This window comes from Dermacentor albipictus, unplaced genomic scaffold, assembly GCF_038994185.2.
Source record: "Dermacentor albipictus isolate Rhodes 1998 colony unplaced genomic scaffold, USDA_Dalb.pri_finalv2 scaffold_16, whole genome shotgun sequence".
Taxonomy (NCBI): Eukaryota; Metazoa; Arthropoda; class Arachnida; order Ixodida; family Ixodidae; genus Dermacentor; species Dermacentor albipictus.
This window is the reverse complement of record NW_027225570.1, coordinates 8,094,473-8,118,602: the sequence shown is the minus strand read 5'-3', so window position 1 is coordinate 8,118,602 and position 24,130 is coordinate 8,094,473. Positions and strand designations below refer to the sequence as shown.

Genomic DNA, 24,130 nt, shown 5'->3' with positions numbered 1-24,130 from the left:
CCATCCTTCAACAAATCTGCTGTTACCTGATCCTCCCCAGCTGCCTTCCCCCTTTGCATAGCGCCCAAGGCTTTCTTTACTTCTTCCGGCATTACCTGTGGGATTTCGAATTCCTCTAGACTATTCTTTCTTCCATTATCGTCGTGGGTGCACACTGGTACTGTATAAATCTCTATAGAACTCCTCAGCCACTTGAACTATCTCATCCATATTGATAATGATATTGCCGGCTTTGTCTCTTAATGCATACATGTGATTCTTGCCAGTTTCTAGTATCTTCTTCAGTGCTTTTAGGCTTCCTCCGTTCCTGAGAGCATGTTCAATTCTATCCATATTAAACTTATTTATGTCAGCTGTCTTACACTTGTTAACTTCGAAAGTTCTGCCAGTTCTATTCTAGCTGTAGGGTTAGAGGCTTTCACACAATGGGTTTTCTTATCAGATCTTTCGTCTCCTGCGATAGCTTACTAGTATCCCGTCTAATGGAGTTACCACAGACTTCTATTGCACACTCCTTAATGACGCCCACAAGATTGTCGTTCATTGCTTCAACACTAAGGTCCTCTTTCCGAGTCATAGCCGAATACCTGTTCCGTAGCTTGACCTGGAATTCCTCTATTTTCCCTCTTAATGCCAACTCATTGATCAGCTTCTTATGTACCAGTTTCTTCCGTTGCCTCCTCAAGTCTAGGCTAATTCAAGTTCTTACCATCCTGTGGTCACTGCAGCGCACCTTGCTGAGCACGTCCACATCTTGTATGATGCCAGGGTTAGCACAGAGTATGAAGTCTATTTCATTTCTAGTCTCGCCATTCGGGCTCCTCCACGTGCACTTTCAGCTATCCCGCTTATGGAAGAAGGTATTCATTATCCGCATATTCTTTTGTTCCGCAAACTCTACTAATTAAACTCTCCCCTGCTATTCCTAGTGCCTATGCCATATTCCCCTACTGCCTTGTCTCCAGCCTGCTTCTTGCCTACCTTGGCATTGAAGTCGCCTATCAGTATAGTGTATTTTGTTTTGACTTAACCCATCGCCGATTCCACGTTTTCATAGAAGCTTCCGACTTCCTGGTCATCATGACTGGATATAGGGGCATAGACCTGTACAACCTTCATTTTGTACCTCTTATTAAGTTTCACAACACGAACTGCCACCCTCTTGTTAATGCTATAGAATTCCTGTATGTTACCAGCTATATTATTAATCAGGAATCCAACTCCTAGCTCTCGTCTCTCCGCTAAGCCCCGGTAGCACAGGACATGCCCAGTGCATATAGTGCTTTTTAGCACTGTATATGCTTCTATTGGCCTTCTTATGTCACTGAGCCCTATTATATCCCATTCACTGCCCTCTATTTCCTCCAATAGTACTGCTAGACTCGCCTCACTAGATAATGTTCTAGCGTTAAACGTTGCCAGGTTCATATTCCAATGACGGCCTGTCCGGAGCCAGGGATTCTTAGCACCCTCTGCTGCGTCGCAGGTCTGACCACCACCGTGATCAGTTGCTTCGCAGCTGCTGGGGACTGAGGGCCTGGGTTTAATTGTTGTGTTCATATAGGAGGTTGTGGCCAAGTACTACACCAGGGTGGGGAATCCTGCTCTGGTGAGGGAGTGCGTTACCGGTTCTTGTCACCGGGATCAGGCCACACTCCAGGCCTGTTTATGCAATTTTATCAACACGAAGATTTTTTTTTTAATCCAGTGGAAAATTGCGCAGCACCGGGATTCGAACCACGGACCTCTTACACACGAGGCGGGTGTTCTACCTCTACGCCAACGCTGCACCTTGCCATCCAATCCATCCAATGCCATCCCCATTACGCAGATGTAATCGTCACCTCTCGTGTTCCTCCGAGCGCTCCGCTGCTTTTGCAAGTCGTTTGATAACACTACAAATGCCGCAGCAGTGTTTGCTGCCTATACCGCGCCCTGGTGCACGCGCTTTGATGGCGTTTTTGCTGCTCCAACGTTCCATGCAGAAGAACACTTGAAATAACTTTCGGCTTGGCCGACACTACTATAATAGCGTTTTGGTAGATTTATTAGCCATACAGGCATCCAAGTACATGCTTCAAATGGCTGAAAATTTCGTTTGATCGAAACCGTGTCACGGAATTATTTCGTTAAATCGCGATAAGAAATACACAGTTTTTAACGCACATATAATAGGAAAATTAAAATATTTCGTTACGCCGCGAAGTCCGTTAAATCAAGATTCTTTATATCGAAGTTTGACTATATTCACAGACATGTACACGTTTAATGCGAACAAAGATAATTTAGGTCTTTTGAGGATAATCCTCAAAAGAGCTCAATTATCTTTGTTCGCTCGCATTAAACGTGTACATGTCTGTGAATATGTGAGTCAAGAAACTGCCTATGTGTGGTTCCCAGTTTATATTTCTTGCTCATTTTTCCAAAAATTTTACATGTGCTGTATGACAGTTCGAGGGCGTATATATAGCGATGGGAACGAGAAATTAAATCTGTTGTTGAAAGTTAGCACTGTGTGTGTCAGATGTGCCTTCTGTTGTCCTTGTCAAGCTTGCGCAATAACAAAATAAGAAAGCATGCGAAATGTGTTACGGCATCTTTGTTTCTTCTTTTTTCACTTTTCATCATGCCTGTTTAAAGATCTCGGCGCTGCCTCATTTCAGGCTGTTCATTCCTTCTTAGGCACATCATATATCCTCCTGCATATAATAATACATTCTGAAATAAAATTCAGTTGCAAGTTTGCACTTGCTTGTCAAATCCCTAGTCCTTTATCTTTCAGTTTGTGTGAAAGAACTATTTATAATGTATTGCTACCAACTCGCCCAAACCAGTGCCCTTCTTAAATAAATGTCCTATTTATTTTTACATCTGCCTTTTTTCTTTTAATGTTGCTTCAATTATCATTTTGAGCCAAGGATCTTTGGGCACATCTGGAATTGCAGATGCTTCATTCTATGGATCACTTCTGTTATGATGAACTGACAAGACATATTCACGGTCCATTCAAGTTTGTCCAAACTGACACTGTCCTGACTTGCCTGCTCATCATGAGCATTTTGATATTTATCTCATTTTTCCTTTTTAATGCAAAGCATTCTTATCCTAGTCAACCCTTTATTCCTCATACATCTGGCCTCTTTTGTAAATCAGCTAGTAAAAAAGAAAGAAAAATGCAGTTTGGATAGTCATCTAAATGAATTCTCCCCGAATTAAAAGTATTGTGCCTTGAAAGAAGACGCATAGAACTGCATAATGAACCAATACATCAATGCACCTGTTGAGAAGCTGCCTTGAATCAAGGGCTGGGCACCCTTGCTCTAACTTTGAGGTTGTAGTTATAATAATGAGAGTGCCCACCCAGTCTGCTTAAGTAGCTCCGAAAACATGCACTTCGTGGCTGCAGTTATTGTGCGAGATGGGAAACAGACGACATAAACTGAAGGAACATGAAGAAAGCTTGGGTGACATCGTGAAACCCTCATTTTCTTGTTAGTTCTTTGTGTTATCAAGTACGTTAATGCTCTGCCGTTCCATTTTGTTTGCACTATTCCCTTGATGCAACATGTCCCTTGCATGCATTATGGTGGAATAAATTCTCTTTAGTGTCACACATTCTGCCCATGGCGCCTGCGGATTTGTTTAGACGTACATACCCAGCGCCAATGGGTATGTGCCCATAAGCGTTACCAAGAGAGTAACCATTCGCTGCAGAAGCCTTAAACGATTCATAACAACCTTTTTTAACGAAGTATGCTTGGCATTACGCAGATGACAGGTCCGATTATTTATTGTCACTACTTTTTAGGGGAAAAAAATGCACGAGCGCTTATATGATACCTCGTCCATGGTGCGGAGCGCGCGGAACGGACAGCGGCTGACGCATATCTTGAGCGAGTTGCGCGGGTCGGCAAGATCCAGGTAGAAGAGGTACGGCCTGTCCGTCACGTCCATGCCGGAAAAGGCCAAGCGTCCCATGGGTGCGTTGCGCGCGCCACACACGTTGCCGAAACTGTCACAGCCGTTCACGAGACGGCGGGGGTCGCCGAGCGCCAGAGCGAATGACGCCACAAACACAGCGGCTCCCAGAAAGCCGGCGAGGGCGAAGAGCCACGGCAGGTCGGTGCATCCGCGGGCTTTGAAAGAGCCAGGCGCTGCAGTGGGCCGCTGAAACTCCTCGACCGCAGGAAATGCCATTGGGACCATGGCCACTGCCTGACAAACGGTCGTAGACGCTACGCCGTCTTGAACTCAACAGCACAGCACTTGGCACATAGCGCCCCGCATGGCCACGGAGTGCGGGGAACTCGGCGCACAACGAGCATGCAACGAGCATCAAGTCCGTCCATAGAATAAAGAACAGAGCCGCAACTGGGCGCTACTCTGGACATTCCGCCATTTTCTTCGATGCGTGACGTAGGCGCGACGCAAACAAATGGCGCTGGCGGTCCCGTTTTACGTAACGTGACGGCAACTTGACGTTTCGCCTAAGAAACTGAAATGCAGGCACTGAATGTAGCGTTATCAGTGAAGCAAAACAGCTTTCCTCGGCTGTAAAAATAAAGCAGCTATCTCAAAGCGTATGATTATTGCGTCGAAAACGCTTCTCGCTTCCATCGTCTGCTGCGTAGAAGCCGTCGTCTGCTTCAATAGCTGGGATGCGTGTCCCAGGAAAATGGAATGAGTCATCGCATGTTGGCGCCAACGCGCTTGTTTTCTTGCTTGAGACAACATACGAGACCTACCAGTGGTGATGCGCGCACCTTCTAGGCCACGTTATCGCTATCTCGTGAAACGCAAGTGACTCAGCCCAACTCCGCTGGCTGAGAAACGGCCGAATATCACCGATAGCGTTGCGCGCGCCAGAGATATCAGCGCAACGCAAGCGCCGGCGCTGCCATCTCTTGTTTATTTCGCTGGTTACTCGCACCGCGGGTATGGTGACTAGCCACCATACCGCACCGCCTTGCGTACATTTCTTTTTATTAGTTAAAAAGAGGCCCTTGTCATAACTTCTGACTGCGCAAAAAAGCATTAATCTTGATTACAATACAAATGCAGCAGTGAAAAGTGGACAACATTGCTGAAAGTTTGCTTTGTTCAACAAATATTATTTCGTATAAACGCGTTCATTTAAAAAATGATGGCCCCAAACACAAATTCCAACATCACCCGAGAGCGATGCAAATACTATGAGCACGCGTTATGAACAAAATATTTTCGTGGCGCCAAACGACGGGGAAAATGTGGCGATACGCATCCCTCTCGGCTGCCATGGCCAACGTTTATAGAAACTGGCCATGGCATATGGCTGCTCATTAGCATAATTCGCGCGGCTCGTCGCAGCAAAAATTATGGCGGAAAATCTCAACAATGGCGGTCCAGCGCAACGTCACGCATCGTCAAAATTATGTTTACGACACAGCCCTTCTTGTGACGCTCCTCAAGAGATATTCCTTCAGCCAATCAGCAAGCTGGCATGGCAGCTATCCCAGGTGGTTGGATCTTGGATCGCCACCACATATTCACGCAAATGCACATGCATTGCCCTGGTTGTGCATGCTACCGCTCACATTCTTTTTGAAGCGCTAACATCGCAATATAGCTGCCAAGGACCAGAAAAATGTATTAGTCCATAAAATTTTCAGCTCCACGTCACGTTTCGTCATGTTGATGAAAACGCAAAATTGCATTTTGCAATACTTCCGCTTCCCGGCACAAATTTCAAAACAAGTGACCTGTCGACAGCCAATCAGAGAGTAAATATGGCGGATAATGGCGGCCGTGCAGCCGCCATGCGTGTTCAGAACACGACCTACTGTATATACCACGACCACGGCCGCTCAATGGAAACCACAAGTGCGTTCCATTGAGCGGCCGTGCCACGACCTACTGTACAGTAGGCCGTGGTATATACAGTAGGTCGTGGTCCAGAATATCGCCCCCGAGCACGGAGGAACTAAACTCAGGTGGAGCCCTAACGTCACTCCTTGTGCAGCTAAAGTGAAGCCGGAAGTTGACGTTGCTCGTGGCGTTGCTCCGCTTTTCGGGCCAGCTCTCCTCTCTTGTTTACATTTCTCGCGAAACCACGCCGCGTTGCGCGCAACCGGGCTGCTCGGACGCGCGCGCTCCGCAGCAATACTAAACAAAATCATGTAATCGCGGTGTCTCAATTGATTATACCGTTGCCGAAGTCATGTTGAAAGAAGTTCATAAAATAATGAACTTCGCAAATTGGGCCGTGGGTCGAATCGGCTGCCTTTACTGGCTTCGATGAAAATAAGCATGCTTTATCAGTCCAGCCAAATGAGCTATTCTCATCAACCACGGGTACCGGCCGCTTCCCAGTTCTTGCGCGATATTAAGAAAGAAGGTCACCTTTATCGCTGCCTTATACTTGCTTTTCTCTGCTTGGAATTCCTGGGGCTCTCAGACGGTCTTGCGAGCTAGACGTCTGGCCATACGAAAAAAATGTACGCGTTCTCACTGCACTGCAAGAACGCACTGGAGACACGTACGACACACCGACCTATTTGCGATCCATTTGTAGTTTATGAGCACAAACACATTCTCGTTTGAGGAATCGTCATGCTTTATTGAACAAAGTTCGGGTGGCCGCGCATCACTGCGACAGCGCGTCGGCGAGGAGGCAGAATGTCATTTCTGACTCCGCGTTTAAATTCATCGACTGCGGCCTGAGGTGCTTTCTTTCCACGGTAAGTGAAGCATCACGCTACCTAAGTTTTGCGGTAGCCGGCGCACGGTGCCGAACAGAACCGGCCTACGTGCGGCCATGGATATGGAACAGCCGTTTGATGTGTTCGCAGGTGTACGTTCTGTGGAGCCTTGCTCACTCTTGCAGCGCATCCACTCATCTTCACTTCCCTGCGCTTCTCGCGCGCACAGATAAGATACGCCTGCCGTAGGGAGGATTCGTTCCTTAAGTCAAAGCAGCCGCTTCTTTCCCATCTTTTAGGATGAAGCGTCGGCTGGCAGGCGCACGGCGCCGAGGGCAGCAAAATGCATTTTCATTTCATTTATTTTTTCCCTTAAAGGCCCGAAGGCATTACATAAGGGGGCATAACCAAGGTCAAAGAGAAAGAATAAATTGACAAAAGAGAACAATAACAAAAAAAGAGTATGTAACAGTGAAATGTTCTTGTCACGCGTATACAATGCAAAGTAAGATTCACGGGATTGAAACACGAGAAAAAAAGAAGATATATATATGAAACACTCAATTAATACACGAGAAAAATACAGTGAAAAAGGCATCACACGGAAAACAAGTAAAAATAAAAAATAATAGAAACCTTTTGCCATCATGAAAAATGGTCATTTAGTTTATCCCGGAATGATTTGCGGTTAGTGCATGATGCGATGGTATTTGGCAGGCCATTCCATAGTGCTATCGCATTCGGAAAAAATGATGACTTTAGAGAGCTAAGGTGCGACAGTTGATGCGTGCGATGCTATGGTCATGGCTTAGGCGGCTAGACGTCCTGTGCGGGGGTTGCAGCTTTTCGTGTCTCGTGCGTGGGTGATAGTAGAAATGATGAAGAAGACAGAGGCGAGATATAATGCGGCGTGACTCGAGTGGTAATACTGGTTTTTCTTCACGATTCTGCGTAACGCCCTAGCACGTGTATTGAGGTATACGCAGCTGTGCAGGTGTGCGTGAACCTCGAACGCGCTCTGCTTAAAAGACTTCGTGCTGTCGCAAGTAATGCGAGGAACAAGCAACAGCATGTGTTTTAATATGCACAAAAGCAAGTTGCTACCGAACACGAACTATGCATTCATAACGTACGTCTACGCGCCGCAAATGCACCATATGCGCTGTCAAAAGCAGCAGTCACTGACCTGCAAGGCGTTCATTGTACAGATTCTGAAACGTATTGGTTTCGGCCTGCGATGGCACGTTAGCATGATTCCGCCAAAGAGGGCAATATTTCCCGCGGATATTCCTTGGTCCGTTGCCATTTCCGTGGCGCGGTACATTGCGTACAGCGTTGCATGCACGTTCATTTCACGAACTTTAGTTCTTCCTGTCTTACCTGGCCACAGCAACATCCGGGAGAGCACGGTCCAGATAACGCAGCGCAACAAAACACGGAGACCAACGCGAACCTGCCCACACGGCTCCTGTGCTACGGTACGAAACCTACGGAGCAACACGTGTACACGTGTGAGCGCGCAGAACTAAATGTCGCCATTGTGGCCCGAGAGGCGTGGCCGCCACGACAAAGAAATAAAAAATCAGCAAAAAAGGGGAAAGCCTATTACGTCATTTCCTCCACACTTTTCGCCTAGCGCGCGGAGTGGGTAGGGCCCACGGAGGAAGGAAACTAAGGAGAGGCCCTGCCCCCTCCGCGCGCTAGGAGAAAAGTGTGGCGGAATTGACGTAGTAGGTTCTCATTTTTTTGCTGCTTTTTTTTGTTGTTGTATGGCCACGTTTTTTGGGCCACAATGGCGGCGTTGTTCTGATTTTGAGCGCTCACACGTGTTGCTCTGGTAGGTTTCGTGCCTTGGCAAAGGCGCTGTGTGGGCGGGTTTGCGTTAGTCACCGTGTCTTGTTGCGCTGTGTTACCTGCACCGTGCTCTGCCGGATGTTGCGCGAGCGTGCGCGAAACCACGCGCAGCGCGGCGTGGTTTCGCGAAAGGTGTAAACAAGAGAGGAGGGTGGCACAAAAGGCGGAGCATCACCATGAGCAACGCCAACTTCCGGCTTCACTTTTGCTCCACAAAGAGTGACGTCAGGGCCTCTCCTTTAGTTTCCTTCCTCCGTGGTAGGGCCTCTCCCATGGAGGCCTCTCCTGAGTTTCCTTCCTCCATGCCCCCGAGGGCTCCGTGGCGCTGCGCATACGTGAGGTGAGAGAAGGTGAGAAAAGATCGCAGGATGCGACGTCACATTGTTGCTTGTTTTTACTTTTTTAAAAGAGCTACTCTCGAACGTAGATAAGCCCTTGCCGTCGTGTCGGCTGCAAGACGTTCTACGCGCGCTTTTGTGCGTGTCGAAAGCGCATAATCAGAGTCCGTATAACGTGCGCGATATTCGTGCGAGGTTAGAAAAACACCCACATAAGCACAGCAGAGAAGTGGCTACGTGAGGCGGTTCAAAACAAGTAATTGTTCTCCACTTCCGGCGGCGTTTTCTCTACTTCCTTTTTAAATAATAAGATGTTGATCCATAAATATTCTCATAAACAACGGTTAACTTATTTATTATTCGCTTTTGCTTGCAGTTTGGTTGTTGCCTTGGCTCTCTCCCTTAGTAGATCGCTTAATTTCTCAACTCCTTGCGATTTTTGTTTCCAGTTGCCAATTTTGCACGAAAAGCGCAGTACGTCTAGAATCGCAGAGTCCTGCGCTCTACGCGGTTGTATGGGACTGGCGGCCGCACAGCGTTACGCAATTCGCGGAGCTGTCAAAACTGATCAACAAGGCGAAAATAACTGATATTCGAAACTATAACATGAGAAAGACTGAAGAAGCCGTAAAAAATGAACGCAGCCTGAAATCAGTAAAAAAGAAACCTGGCACAGGACAGATGTATTCACTAAAAGATACGAAGGGTAATATCATCAGCAACCTCGAAGATATAGTAAAACCAGCGGAAAAATTCTAAGCTGACCTGTATACAGTACCCAGAGGAGTCACGATAGCTCACTTAGAAACAGTAATGAACAGGATACAGAAACTCTCCTATAACTAGCGATGAGGTCAGAAGGGCCCTGCAAGACATGAAACGATGAAGAGCGGGAGGAGAAGGTGGAATAACAGTCGATTTAATCAAAGATGGAGGAGGCATAATGCTTGGAAAACTGGCGACTCTTTATACGAAGTGTCTATCGACTGCAAGGGTCCCAGAAAACTGGAAGAATGCAGATATTATACCAATCCACAAAAAAGGAGACGTTAAAGAATTGAAAAATTATGGGACCATTAGCTTGCTCCCAGTATTATATAAAATATTTACCAAAATAATCTCCAATAGAATAAGGGCAACACTGGATTTTGTCAACCAAGAGAACAGGCTGGCTTCAGGAAGAGATACTTCACACTGGATCACAGCCATGTTATCAATCAGGTTATCGCGAAATCTGCAGAGTACAAAAAGCCTCGCTATGTGGCTTATATAGATTACGAAAAGGCATTTGATTCAGTAGAGATACCAGCAATCGTAGATGAACTACGTAATCAAGGAGTACAGAACGCTTACGTAAAAAGCTTGGAAAATATTGCTACATTCATGTGGTATTTGTTTGAACGAGGCGCGTAGGCGCCATATAACTCCAGAAAAGAGGCGGAAGAATGAACTGGGCTCGCGCTGTGAATCTAACCGGTCAGCTCTGCAACCGTTGTTGTAAATATAATCTGTAAATAGTTCCTCGTCTTACTGACCGTCCTTCGCGTAAGAATATCTACAGAGATTCTAGAGCTACCTTAATTCTACACAAGAAAAGCAGGGAGATACCTATAGAGAAAGGGGTCAGAGAGGGAGACACAATTTCTCCAAAGTTATTCACTGCCTGCTTAAAAGAATTCAAGCTATTAAACTGGGAAGGCTTAGGAGTAAAGATCGACGACAAATATCTCAGCAACCTTCGGTTTGTCGATGACATTGTTCTATTCAACAACAATGCAGACGAGTTACAACAAATGATTGGAGACCTTAACAGAGAGAGTGTAAGAGTGGGGTTGAATATTAATATGCAGAAGATGAAGATAATGATAAATAGCCGGGCAAACGAACAAGAGATCAGGATCGCCAGTCGGCCACTAGAGACTGTGAAGAAGTATGTTTACCTAGGTCAATTAATCACAGGGAACCCTGATCATAGAAAGGAAATTCACAGAAGAATAAAAATAGGTTGGATCGCATACGGCAGACATTGCCAGCTCCTGACTGGAAGCTTACCATTATTATTGAAAAGTAAGGTGTGCAATCAGTGCATTTTGCCAGTGCTGACATATGGGGCAGAGACTTGAGAGCAAGTTAAGGACCGCGCAAAGAGCGATCGAACGAAGATTGCTAGGCATAACGTTAAGAGAGAAAGAGAGTGGTTTGGATCAGAGAGCGAACGGGTATAGACGATATTCTAATTGACATCAAGAGGAAAAAATGTAGCTGGGCAGGTCATGCAATGTGCCGGTTAGATAACCGTTGGACCATTAGGGTTACAGAATGGGTACCAAGAGAAGGGAAACGCAATCGAGGACGACAAAACACTAGGTGGAGCGATGAAATTAGGAAATTCGCGGGCGCTAGTTGGAATCGGTTGGCGCAGGACAGGGGTAATTGGAGATCGCAGGGAGAGGCGTTCGTCCTGCAGTGGACATAAAACAAGCTGATGATGATGGTGATGATGATGATGATGCTGCTGATGATGATAGAGGTGGTGGGCCCCCCCCCCCCCCGAAAAAAAATCCTGGGTACGTGCCTGCCCTCACACTTAGTTTCTCTATTTACTATAACTAGGTTGTGTCGTACAGAAGTCTAGCATCAACTTCCCATTACAATCTTATCCATCCAGATCCTCGATGTGGCCATTCATGTCACCCAGCAGACAAATATCGGTACCTTCTCCAAACTGCTTTATATCGTCATCGAGACACTTCACTAGATCTTTGTTCTCTTGCCTGTATTTGTCCCCTGTCCCTAAATAAACTACTCCTAGCCATTTTTACCGGCAATTGTACCTGATACCCAGACTTGTTCTTTGCAAGGTAACTTTATTCTTTGCCAATTTGTTCCTTGGTGTATGATACCTACTCCTCCTCCCTTCCTCTCCGTTGTTGTTCTATTGCTCCCTTCCCAGACGTAGCCTTCAATAAGCGGTGGGTCTTCTAGATCCCTGAGGTGTCTTTCGCATAGCGCGTATACACCTACTTCTTCGTCCTTTAACTGCTGTTCTATTTCTAACCACCTCGCTCTCTTTCTACCGCCTTGCATGTTTATGTACCTGATCCTGGTGTTAAATTTATTTGTAGTTTTCTTCCTGGACCTCCTAGTGGCCATTTTATTGGCGTCAGCCTCTATTGTTGCACTTTCTACACTGTTTCTACCTACCCCTACGCCCTGAGGCGCAGTGGACCTCCTAAAAAAGCTACTGCCCGACCTGTCAGGCGCCAGCCGATCTCGGCTCCTAGCCTTCCATTAAAGTGGATGCCATCTCGTGTAAAGCCTCCGCCAAAGCCTGCTCTATGCACTTCTCTGTTTATGTCTGCCACTTCAAATCCTTTCTCCTGGCTTAGCTTTCTTATTTCACAATTTACAGCCACAGCGTCCTTGGCAATTGCTCCGTTCCTTCCTTGCACCTCGGGCACTGTGCATACCACGATCTGTACTTGCTGTGCTATCGCCCTTAAATCGTCAACTCCCTCCGCTAATCTTTCCACTACTTTTGCAGCTTCACCATTGAACACATCATTTAGCCCCGCCGCTACCACTACCAAATTGCGCTCCGCAACATTCTCAGAAAGCTCGCTTTTTGTGTCTCTCAGTACTGCGTCCATTGTCCTGCCTGGGAACGTCCCGACTGCTACCCGCTTATCACCCTTTGCACGCTCCATTATAGCTCTTTTGCACCTCCTCATATTTGAATCACCACCGATAAGTACTAGGGCATTCTTTCTCTCCCTCCTAACTTCCAGGTTGAGCTTATCATTGGCTATGAGCTCATTCCTTGGGGTTAGCTTGTTCCCCTCCTCTCCTCGCGCTCGCTGGCGCCCCTGTGGCTGCATGCAGCGTCGCCTCCCGCGGGGCGTGTTGCGCTGCTTCGCTATAACTACGCCGATTCACCGGCGGCGAGCTGACTACCGCTTGCTCTGCCACCCTGCCCCCGACTTCGCATGTAGGGTCTACCCTACTTTCTGTGCTTTTGCCTCCGGCTTGGTGTCCCGACCCATCATTCCCCGCTGCGCGCGTCTCAAGCGCAGCGGAGACGCGCGCTTGAGACGGAGACCCCATTCATGGATGGAAGGATGGATGTTATGAGCGTCCCCTTTGGAACGGGGCGGTGGGTTGCGCCACCAAGCTCTTGCTACTATACAGCCTAATATTCTACCTAGGTTAAACAATGAAAAAGGACACAAAAAGACACTATAAACTACCACGCCCAAATTTTCTGATCCCCTATTGCGAACTGTGCTTTTGTACGTCTCCGTCTTTTGTCGTTTCCCTACTTTTCTTTCACCAATCCTCCAGTCGCCTCTCACTAATGTCTATTGCGTCTATTGCGGACATGTTTGCTTTACCACTGCTCCCTCTGAACCCAAGGGCTTCAAGGAGGCCAGTGGTGCCTAAATCGACCGCTGGGTAGACGTCTTCACATTCTAATAAAACATGCTCCGTAGTTTCCCTAGCTTTACCACAGCAAGCACATGCTTCTTCTTCCTTCTTATATCTCGCTTTATAGGTGCGTGTTCAAAGGCATCCTGATCTCGCTTCGAAAAGTAATGAGCTTCCCTTTGAGTTATCATAAATGGTTTCTTTCCTGATTTCGTTTTTTTCATCTTAAGTAGTTACTCATGGCAGGTTTCTTTTCCATTGCTGCCACCCATGAGATTAATTCAGCTTCTCTGACTTTCCGCTTGACCTTTGTTGTTGTGTTGTCCACGTCCTACAGGCCGCATACTTGGTGGTAAGCTTCCTAGTTATTTTCCTCCACTGTGAATCAATGTTTTTTCCTGTACAGATACCTGAACACTCTCCCAGCCCATTTGCATTCTTCCATATTCCTCAGCCGTTCTTCATACTCAATTTTACTGCAAGCTTCCCTCACTACAAAACTAGTCCAGCCCATATCACCCTGCACAGCTTCATTTGTAGTCTTCCCGTGAGCGCCCAATGCGAGGCGACCCACTGACCTTTGGTTCCCGTCGAGTCCTGATTGTACCCCTGATTTATAGCAAACAACCGCATTTCCAAAAGTAAGTCCTGGAACCATTACACCTTTCCACATACCTCGGAGGACCTCGTATCTATTAATGTATCCCCATAGCGCTCTGTGCTTCATTATGGCTGCATTTCTCTTCCCCCTTACTGTTATGGTTTTTTCCTGTGTTTCCATATATCCATTGCCTTCGTTTATCCATATACCAAGGTATTTATATTCTGTTACCCGAGGTATTTCTTGGCCCTGTATCTCCACTGTCTGTTCACTGTTTTCATTGAATACCATAACACCTGATTTTCTAACACTAAACTTCAAACCTAAATCGTTGCCTTCCTGTCCACAGATATTAGCCAGACGTTGCAAATCACTTTGCTTGTTAGCTAGCAACACAATGTCGTCCGTATAAAATAAACCTGGGAGTTGCTGCTCTATTACTGTACCCGCCTGTTTGTATGAGAGATTAAACCCGATGTTACTTCCTTCTAGCGCCCTCTCCATCCTTACCATGTACGTACATCATAAACAACAGCGGGGATAAAGGGCACCCCTGCCTCAGTCCCTTGTTGATATGAACTTTCTCCTCGCTCCTCATCCCTTCCCATTCAACGCAAACGGTATTTTCTAGGTAAATCGCTCTCAAAAGCTGTATACAATCGTTACCTAAGCCTTCCCCTTCCAGGATATCCCACAAAATGTTGCGGTCCACGTTGTCGTAGGCTCCTCTAATGTCTAAAAAGGCCATATGCAACGGTCTGCTTTCTGCTTTTGATATTTCAATGCACTGAGTAAGAACAAACAAGTTGTCATCCAAACGCCTACCTATTCTGAAGCCATTCTGAAGCTCTCCCAAAAGTATGGGGCGCGAACGCCTCTCGCGGAGAGCCGAGGCGTAAATCGAGGAGGAAGAGAGAGCACCACGGACGGTCTTCGCGGCACCATTGCGCGGGCATAAAGCTATGGGCTGGTCATATTCTATGTGGTCATTCTCAAGACGGTGTACTCTCAAAGACGGTGGCGCCAGATTTCCCTCTAGGTGTTATATAGTGATCTTAATATGAACCTCTATGGTCGTAGCAGACGGAGCGGCAGGTAACGGCGGCCTGTCCCTTCGGTGTTGTGTTCGGTGCCCGGGCGAGTGGTGAACTTGGAAAGTTGTCGCGTGAATTTTGCTGCCTGCTGTTACAATGTCCAAAGCGTTGCGGCAGCTGTCAGCGGCACAGGTATGCTTGTCGCGTTGTAAATGCGTCTTTATTGTGCACGTGCGGTGTGTCACAGTACAATGCCATGTGAACGCATGTGGGAGCTTGGTGTGAAAAGTATTGGGACACTGCTTACTCAAAACGCTGTATGCATATCTCTTCTCGTTAGCAGTTGTGACGTCGGAGAGAATACTTATAGAAACCTATATTGTTGTTCTGTTCATGTTCGCCTTTGATAGCACATGTAATGGTTTAGGTTCTCGCTTGGACTGTTCGGCAATTTCTCTTTCGGAAATCTTCAGCTTATTAGGGGGGGGGGGGGGTGGAGGCGCTATCCGCAATTTTGCCGGTCTTTATTTCGTTATCCCGAATATGTGGGTTCTTCAAAGTAATGCGAAAATTGAAACGATCATAAACTATTCAAAAAAAAAAAAGAAAAGGCAGTTGTCCATACATGTTTTCGTTTGATCTCATCAGCATTCTCGCACCAACGAGCCCATGAAGTTAACTCATCTGGAGAGCCACGAGATGAGAGGCACACGGTTGTACATTTTATACTGGGAACAACCATTTATTCACAAAGTGGTACCGCGATCAGTATCAGCCATGCGACGGCTTCCACAGTTGAAATACGTCTCTCACGCAGAAACCAGAACGTATTCTGCGACAATCACTTTCAGCGATATAGGCACGTTTAGTAATTAAAACGACTGATTACCCGTAACGTCATCATAAGGTGCCAACACGTGCTTTCGGAAGCTTTGCAACACAAGAGAGAGCGCACCGTGCGAGTGCAGAGCGGCTCGGGTGCTGTTTTCGGGTGTATCGGCTGCAGTACGGCTTCTGTGCGCTAACTAGGGTTGACTACGGCCTTTTTAATTAGGTAAAATAAATTGAAAGGAGTGGGAAATGCTTTATTTTAATTATTAAATTGTGCTAGAACTTGTGTGGCTGCAGAGTAAATTTTTGATGATTTTACAAAGCGACACACTTTATCGCGGACAGCCAATTTTCTATGCGAACACACCCTAGCACACTTCGGTGGCCCACGGACGACCCTGCTTGCAGCTTTGACCACCCTGCTGCCCCTTGGGCACTGTGGAGGTCCTGCGCGTCACCTGCTTTATTGTAATTTCAGATGCTCTCCTGAAGCCTCCTTTTACCAGTTACATGTGCCCTTTGGAGGAGTACTTGTAAAAAATACAATCTATCATTGTGACAAAAAAGTGCCCTGCGACTTCTAAAGCGTACACCAGTCCGAACCTTGCCCTTTGTTCCTGCGTCTGTGTGTCAGCCATCGTGCACCACCAGAGTGACATGTCTCCCAGTAGAGGAACCATGCGAGCAACGTGTTCTTCTTAATGCTACTGTCAGCTGCTCCGAGACACTGTCGCTGAAACACAAGCCGACACAATTGCACTAGCTGATCAAAATTCAACAAATAGCACTGCGCAAAAGCACGTGCAAACTGCCATCAACAAATACTATGAATTACCATCTCTCTTCCCTCAACTGCACTTCACCACCAACCGACTGCGAAGAGATGTTAGTTTATTAAGTATATATCAGGAGCACCCAACAACACCGTGACGTAAAATTGACATAGACCGGAACTACTAGATAGTGCTATTCATTTTTCAGTCTTGCTCGAACAGCCAATCAGTCTGCACCTGATGGCAAACGTCTGGCCAAGGCGATATTATCGCCGAAAGTGATCGTTGCAGAGTACATCCCCCGAGTGGCACGGACACTTGCGCTCAGCATTAGCGCAGTCATGCTGCAGGTGCCTCCAAGGTTTCCAGATAGTTCCAACGGGGGACGTCTTGTGATTTGCGCTGCCCCTCCGGCCTCCACTGAATGATCAGGTGACGTGCACTTGGTGGGTGGTCACAGCTTGTTGTGATTGCAGGGAGTTCCACTTGGTTTGGAGCTGGTGTCGACCGGCGCTCGATTTAGTCATAGTGGTGGCGTGTGTCTTTATGGAGTTGACACCGTTACCATGGTTGACCCACACGGGTTGTCAATGTTGCCAAGTCACTATTTTGCTACTCTGTCAAAGTTGCAAACAATGACCTTATCGCCCTTCTTGTACCGTTGTCTGTGTTCCGTGACACTGGGCCAATGCCCAAAGGGTGTAATAGCCTCCTCTTCACCTTTCATGGGAATGACAAGATCGAGTCTTACCTTGATAGGATAACTGAGCATCTGGTCCACTGGGGATGTTCCATTTGGACGCACTGCATAAGCAACCATTGAGCGAGCTGGAGATTGATGTCTCCTCCTCTGTCTTTTTGAGGCCATCCTTCGCTGTGCGGACTGCTCCTTCTGCCAAGCCATTAGATGCTGCATGGAAAGGAGCAGTTTGGTGATTCTTGATTCCATTCGGAGATTCTTTATTTATTTATTTCGAATACTTTCCTGGCCCAAAGGCATTACAGAAAGGAGTAGTAAGTGCAGAACAAAAAATAAATAAATAATTATACAGTAATAGGTTTTAAAAAGTGGCCGAAAATACAGTACAGAAAGAGTGCTGCATAAGCTGTCAGCATTACAGGTATGCTTGTCGCTTTGTAAATGCGTATTTATTGTGCAAATGCGGTGTGTCACAGTACAATGCCATGTGAACACATGTGGGTGCTTGGTGTGAGACATATTGGGGCTCTCTGCTTACTCAAAACGCTGTATACACATTTCTTCTGGTTATTTGCGACGTTGATGAAAAAGAAAGAGAGCAGTGCATCAATATTCAGTAATAGGTTTTAAAAAGCAGGTATACTTGTAGAGTTGTAAATGCGTATTTATTGTGCCTATGCTGTGTGTCCGGCTTCCTGAAATTGTCGACATCAGAAATGGCAGCGATGGAGGGAGGAAGGTTGTTTCAGTCAGCACTGGCCTTGGGAATAAAAATGATGGCACATTTTCATTCTAAAAAATGGAACACAAACTTTAACTTTGAACCTATGATCGGAGCAGAATGTAATGAAATTTAATGTAATGAAATGAAATTGATTTCATTTCCTTTGACAAATTCTTGGGAGGGCTCACCAGGCAACCAGTCTTCCATTGTCTGTAACAATACACCTTGGTAATCCAAGCGTTGCAAAAAATTTGCTCAGAAGTGGCATTTGTCACAATGAGCCCTGCGAGCCATAGTACCTTTGAATCAATCACCACAAGAAGCATTTTCCCCTCGAAGCATAGTCCAAGTGCAAGCGCTCTCAGCATTCCTGCCGTTCTGACCAGGACACTGATGCTGCTTTATGTGGCATTGAATGCTGAAGGCACTCTGGGCCCTATCGAAAGCATCTCTATTTTGGCATCTATGCCAGGCTACCAGACAAGGGATCTTGCTATGCCACTCATGATGGCCATACACTGGTGAGCTTCATGGAGCAGCTTGAGGATAAGCTGGCAGGCAGGAGGGGGCACAGTCACGTGGTTTCTCCAGTAGAGAAAATTTCGTTGCACACTAAGTTATTACGCCTGTTCCAGAATGGCTGTAGCAACTTGTCTGGCATGCTTTGTGGCCAACTGTCCTTTACCCATTGTAGAACCTTGCTCAGGCTCTGGTCACTGTTTGCGAGGCCTTGCAATTGCTTCACTGATATTACCAGCTTTTCAAGTTTGTAGATAGAATTTGCCAGCTCTGGTGGTTCTGTTGGATCTTTGTATGTCTTCAGTGGCAGCCTGCTCATGGCATCAGCATTCCCACTGAGGCATTTTGGACGGTGCTTGATGCTGTAGTTGCAGGCTCCAAAGGTAAGAGCCCAGCTTTTAATTCTTTTTGTGGTCATATGTTGGAGTTGCCTTGTCTGTTCGAAAGATCCCCACCAATGGTTTGGATGAGTCATTAGCACAAAATGACGGCACAGAAGTGTATGACACCAAATATTATGGCACGGGCTTCATTTTCCAGCATAGAGTATGTTTGTTCTGCTGACGTGAGGGTGCAAGAAGTGAATGCCTGTAGCGATTCCACCCCATCTTGCTGATGCGGCAGCTCTGCACCCACACCGTAGGGTGATGCATTACAAGCTCCTCTGATGGATTGTAGTGGGCTAGAATCTTGGCTTACATTATGGCTAGCTTGCTTTTGGTAGAGGCGTCGTTCTCCATCTGTCCATCTACGGTGGGTTTTCCTCTGTAAGAGAGCATACAAAGGTGCTAGTGCCATCAACATGTTGGGTAGGAACTTACAGTAGTACAAAAGGAATCCAATATAGAATTTTAGTTCCCCCGTATGTCTGGGTTCTGGTGCTTCAATGACGGCTACTGTATTCTTCTTTGCAGGCCGAAGTTCAGCTGCACTGATCTCATGACCCAAGTGCACGAGTGATGGTTTAAAGAACTTGCACTTCTACTGTTTCAGCTTCAGACCCGATTCTTTGATCCTCTGCAGGACATTTTGGAGATTCTGCAGATGCTCTGCATCAGTCTTCCCAGTCCCGAGAACAACTTCCAGGTAGACGGAGGTTCCTGGGATTCCTCAAAGAGCTTGTTAAAAAAATTAAATTATGGGGTTTTACGTGCCAAAACCACTTCCTGATTATGAGGCACGCTGTAGTGGGGGACCGGAAATTTCGACCACCTGGGGTTCTTTAACGTGCACCTAAATCTAAGTACACGGGTGTTTTCGCATTTCGCCCCCATCGAAATGCGGCCGCCGTGGCCGGGATTCGATCCCGCGACCTCGTGCTTAGCAGCCCAACACCATAGCCACTAAGCAACCACGGCGGGTTCAAAGAGCTTGTTAGATTCTTCATTGCGGAAGAGTGCCAGGGCAGATGACACACCAAAGGCTAAGAAGCGGTTGTATGCGAAGAGACCTCTGTTAATGACCAGTAGTTTTCTTGTCGCCTAATCTACAGGTACCTGATAGTAGGCTTCCTTCAAGTCTAGCTTGGTGAACTTGACCCCACCTTGCAAGGATGCAAAAAATGCCAACTTTTGCAAGTAGGTATTAGGGTGTAATCACTGTACGATTCACACTCAACTTGTAGTCTCCACAAATCCTCACGCTTTTTTCACCTGGTTTCAGCACTGGTACTATGGGAGATGCCCCTGGCTGCTGTGTATGCGCAGCCCAGCCAATCAGAACTTCAGCAGCAGACGAAACGGACATGTCCACTAGGTGGACTCTTGCAGGATACCTTCCCTCATTTCAAGCAAAGACTACCTACTGCTTGCTTCACCACCTTAGAATATGCGAAATCATAAGGCAGCGATTGCTTCAAGGCTCACAGTTGATAGGCCCAGAAGACGTGACCGGCTTTAAATCTAGGAAATACAGGCCTGTGGCGTCAGGAAGTTCATGAGTAAAAACGAGCCCTTGGCCTTGGTTGTTAAAAGCTTATAAAATAAAAGCAGGGGATGTAAAGTCACTCTTATTGTTTAAAAACATTAAAAGATCATCAACATACCTAAACACCTTTCAAACCTGCCCCTGCGATAAAGGTAAAGGTAACATTGCGACAAAGGTAACATTTTGCACAGCTCTTCATGCACAATGGTCCTGATGGTCTCCTGGAGGTTACCGGAGCCCAGTAATTGGATGGCGCACTGCGACGTGAGCACTTGGCAGTTATATTGCCTAGTTCACACATTTCCAAAGTTTTCTCAATCGTCGTTGCATCTGTCAAGAAGTTAGCTACAGTCTTTGGTGGGTTGCAGATCAGTCCAGTGAAAAGCTCTTGCTTTACGCCTCACATCAGGAAGCAGATTTCTTTCTCTTTGGACACTGCCAGGTCAGCATGCCAGAAAAGACGGGTCATCCTTTCCATCAAAATGGCAATAGTCTCATTGGGTGGTTATCCTTGGGTTTCCAGCAGAACTTCGGCCCTTTCTTTCTGGACAACGCTCATGAAGGTCCTCAGGAAGTTACTGCGAAACAGGTCCCACATTGGAAGGGTGGACTCCTGGTTCTTGAACCAAGTCCTAGCGGCACCTTTGAAAAAGGGGTACACATGGCGTAGCTTATCCTCAGAGGCCCAGTTGTTGAAGATCAAGATTCCTTCGAAGGTTTCAAGTCAGGTTTCCGGATCGTCTGACATAGTTCCATGGAAGGTAGGGGCTCTCTGGGTTGTTGAAGCATGATGGGTGACGCTAGGGCTGCCATTCTGGTTGTTGAGCTGGCCACGGTTTTCCTGGTCATATCAGGCAGAAGTCCATGTTTCGGGGGCAGTCCTTGCAGCCTGCGAGTAGCTTGCTGGTCTTGGGCGACGTTGGTGTTGGACTTGTGCTTTGGGCTTGGATTGCGGCTTTGTAGGGGCGTTTGGTACTTGAATGCACTAGCAGCTCCACCACGTAGTAGTGATGGTGAAGAAAGCAGCAAAATTGGGAATGATGAAACTAGCGTTTTATTAGGCCAACTTGTGCCCTCAAAAACAGGCTACACTGAAAGAATGGTGACAGTGGCGAACACAGTCGGCGATCGGCAAAAATCTGATCTGCCGATCAAGCACGTCTGCTTTTATACACGAGCCCCTCGAACATTCCAGAGTAATTGATGGTGCCTGCATGTCTTCCAGAAATTTCAACACCATTCGCATCACGCATACATGCAATCAGATGACACAAGGTTTGGTGACAACAGACAGTAGATCGAACCATTTATAACATTAGAGAAACTTCCGGTGCATGCGGGTGCGTCCCGTGCTGAGTGATAACATTCGTTAGACAGTGAAAAGCGGTCACCCAAAAAAGATAAAGAAGCACACGTGTCAATATTGCCAATGATTGATCTGTGAGTGAACTGTAGCATGGATGCAGTACTAGCGCCACGCTGGCATAGCTCCTCAGAGTTAATCACTTTCCGACTGTGGTTAGTTCCTGTAAGGAATCGTGCATGTCATCCATTAATCCTCCTCCTTGGATGGATCTGCAGATGTTTCAACTAAAATGAATGCTGCTAACACTTGATCAGGGGACTCTGTGCATCAAGGACCAGGCTCACATCCTGCCCATCGTAATGCTTTAATATGGTTAGCATTCGTGGGAATCAGTTTGCAGTATCTGTTCATAACCTCTTCCTGTTAACTTGGGTCGCTGGGTTTGTGCCACTAGGCAGTGAGCTTCTGCTGTGCCCAGCTAGTGCAGTAAAGACATTTTCGAGATGGCTGTCTATGCCACTGGCATGAAGTCCCCCGTGCTCCAGTTGCCTGCTGCCATGGGCCCCACTACTTGAGCCTGCTCTCATGACTTTGCTGTAAACCTCTGTCCAATGCAGGTGCTAAAAATAAACATACCATCTGTATCTTGTACTGGCATGTCTCCAGCTCCCCTGCTTCAAAGAAGAGACAAAGAAAAGGCACTCGCTTTCTAAACAAATTTGACAAACCTGCACTGCAAAATAATATGCACGAGTGCTCAATCTCGGCAGTAGGTGGTAGGATGTGAAGCAGGCACGACTTGTTCACACCAATTAAAGCAATGGAAGCTCTGATGGGGACAAGTAGTACTCGTCCTTGGTGACATTGATACAAATTGGTGTGAACAGTTTGGCCCAGGCTCGGGGGCTAAAAGGTTAATCTTTAGACCCCTTCACCCACAAATGGCTTCTCCAATATACCACTAAGCAGCTCGGGGATGTCATACCATACAACTTTTTTTCTGCCACGGCATGGATCACAAATATAGTATTTTCAATGCTTGCCTCAAATAGCTTTTTGTGTGTTTGGCACACAGTGATGCAAGTTCCAACCATCTGCAAAAAGATGTTTCTTGGCAGGGTGTTTCTGTATGCATAAACAGTCTTAGACTTACTTTTCCTCTTTGCTATGCTCGCCTAACTTGCAAGAATTTTCTATGTACAAGATAATGACATAGATCAACAAAGTTGTGTGAGGTTGGAACAGAAGATGAAACGGGAAGGGGAGGTAATTTTTCCAACACGCAGCCATAGCTGTGATCATTCCAGTGCTACCATTTCTTTGGCAGAAATGTTGCTGCATGCTGCTGGCACGGCGTCACCAGTGTACAACTGAGAATGGCTACTTCCACACTCCAGTGATGCTGCAGGAGGTCATTCAATCACTCGGCATCCAGCAAGGCCAGGTAGGCGGTCACATTGAGGTGGTGCTCCAGAATGGATCCAACTGATATGTGGGATGCAGGACACAATACTGGAGCCGAACTGAATTTTTGCTAGTCAAACTAATATTCATGAAATGCGCAGAACCCCGACACAAGAAAATCTACAGTGGCTGTTTCATTTTGTTTGAAACAAAAATTTAACATTGCTCTATAGTGACAGTACCTTTACAGCCAAGGGTGCTTTTGATGACGACTGTTTGGCAACTACCTCACCCCAGAGTCGGTCACACCATTTAGTCTTATAGCAGCAGCTGTGAATGTGAGTGGGGTGACCATAATGTGAGGCTGCACTGGGGTGTTGTAGCCATTGAAAGGGAGATGATGATGGGGACAAGGAACTCTCAAGGGACGATCTCATCTGGCATCCAGAGCAGTGGGACACTCATGAAGGAGGGCTAGAAGAGGTTCTCTGAAACTCTTGCTAGCTCTCTTTCCGATAAAAGAAGTAAAACTATATGTTATAGCTGGGCAACTTTGTTTTTAATATGAATCGTATGCGAAGAGTAAGTATTGAATATTCAGTCAAATACTGAATAGTCAATTGGCAATGTCTATATTGATGGCAGGAATATTTATTCCTGTATAATTAGATGCTACACCTGCCCTGACTTGCGCAAAGGAGAATTGTAGAGGCTTACTACATTACCAAAGCAGGAGATAAAAGCATTAGCACAGCGTTGCTCAGCCTAACAAAACATGGGATAAATTTTTTAGATAAGCACCTATACTTGTAGGCAGTACACATTCGCTTAAACCATATGATTATTGGTGCTTTTTTGACATGGTAAAAAAAGCTGTGTTATGTTTCAATAAATTTTCCAGTTGGCAGTACAGTGCTCGTCCTATTTTGTGTGTTTTCGATTGTTGTCTTTGTCTTTGCACTGCTTCAAGTTTTATACAAGAAATGAGTTAACCACCAGTGATAAGGATACATTTTAT

At 46.4% G+C, this 24,130-nt stretch overlaps 2 protein-coding genes across 5 annotated transcripts in view; one reads left to right on the top strand and one right to left on the bottom strand.

Annotated features, from left to right (window-relative positions):
- Positions 1-4,437, bottom strand: part of LOC135901680 (choline transporter-like 1) — a 39,247-nt gene extending 34,810 nt beyond the window's left edge. Inside the window, exon 1 of the mRNA XM_065431520.1 lies at positions 3,841-4,437. Within this exon, the coding sequence (XP_065287592.1) occupies positions 3,841-4,206 (366 nt within the window). The 5' untranslated portion in view covers positions 4,207-4,437. The remainder of the gene's footprint in view (positions 1-3,840) is intronic.
- Positions 4,438-14,849: 10,412 nt separating this feature from the next.
- Positions 14,850-24,130, top strand: part of LOC135901681 (12S rRNA N(4)-cytidine methyltransferase METTL15) — a 101,632-nt gene continuing 92,351 nt past the window's right edge. Inside the window, exons 1-3 of one of the 4 annotated variants that reach the window (XM_065431526.1) lie at positions 14,850-15,121; positions 19,500-19,562; positions 23,036-23,152. In XM_065431526.1, the coding sequence (XP_065287598.1) occupies positions 15,086-15,121; positions 19,500-19,562; positions 23,036-23,152 (216 nt within the window). In that variant the 5' untranslated portion in view covers positions 14,850-15,085. The remainder of the gene's footprint in view (positions 15,122-19,499; positions 19,563-23,035; positions 23,153-24,130) is intronic. The other 3 variants (XM_065431523.1, XM_065431524.1, XM_065431525.1) reach the window with 3 other exon arrangements.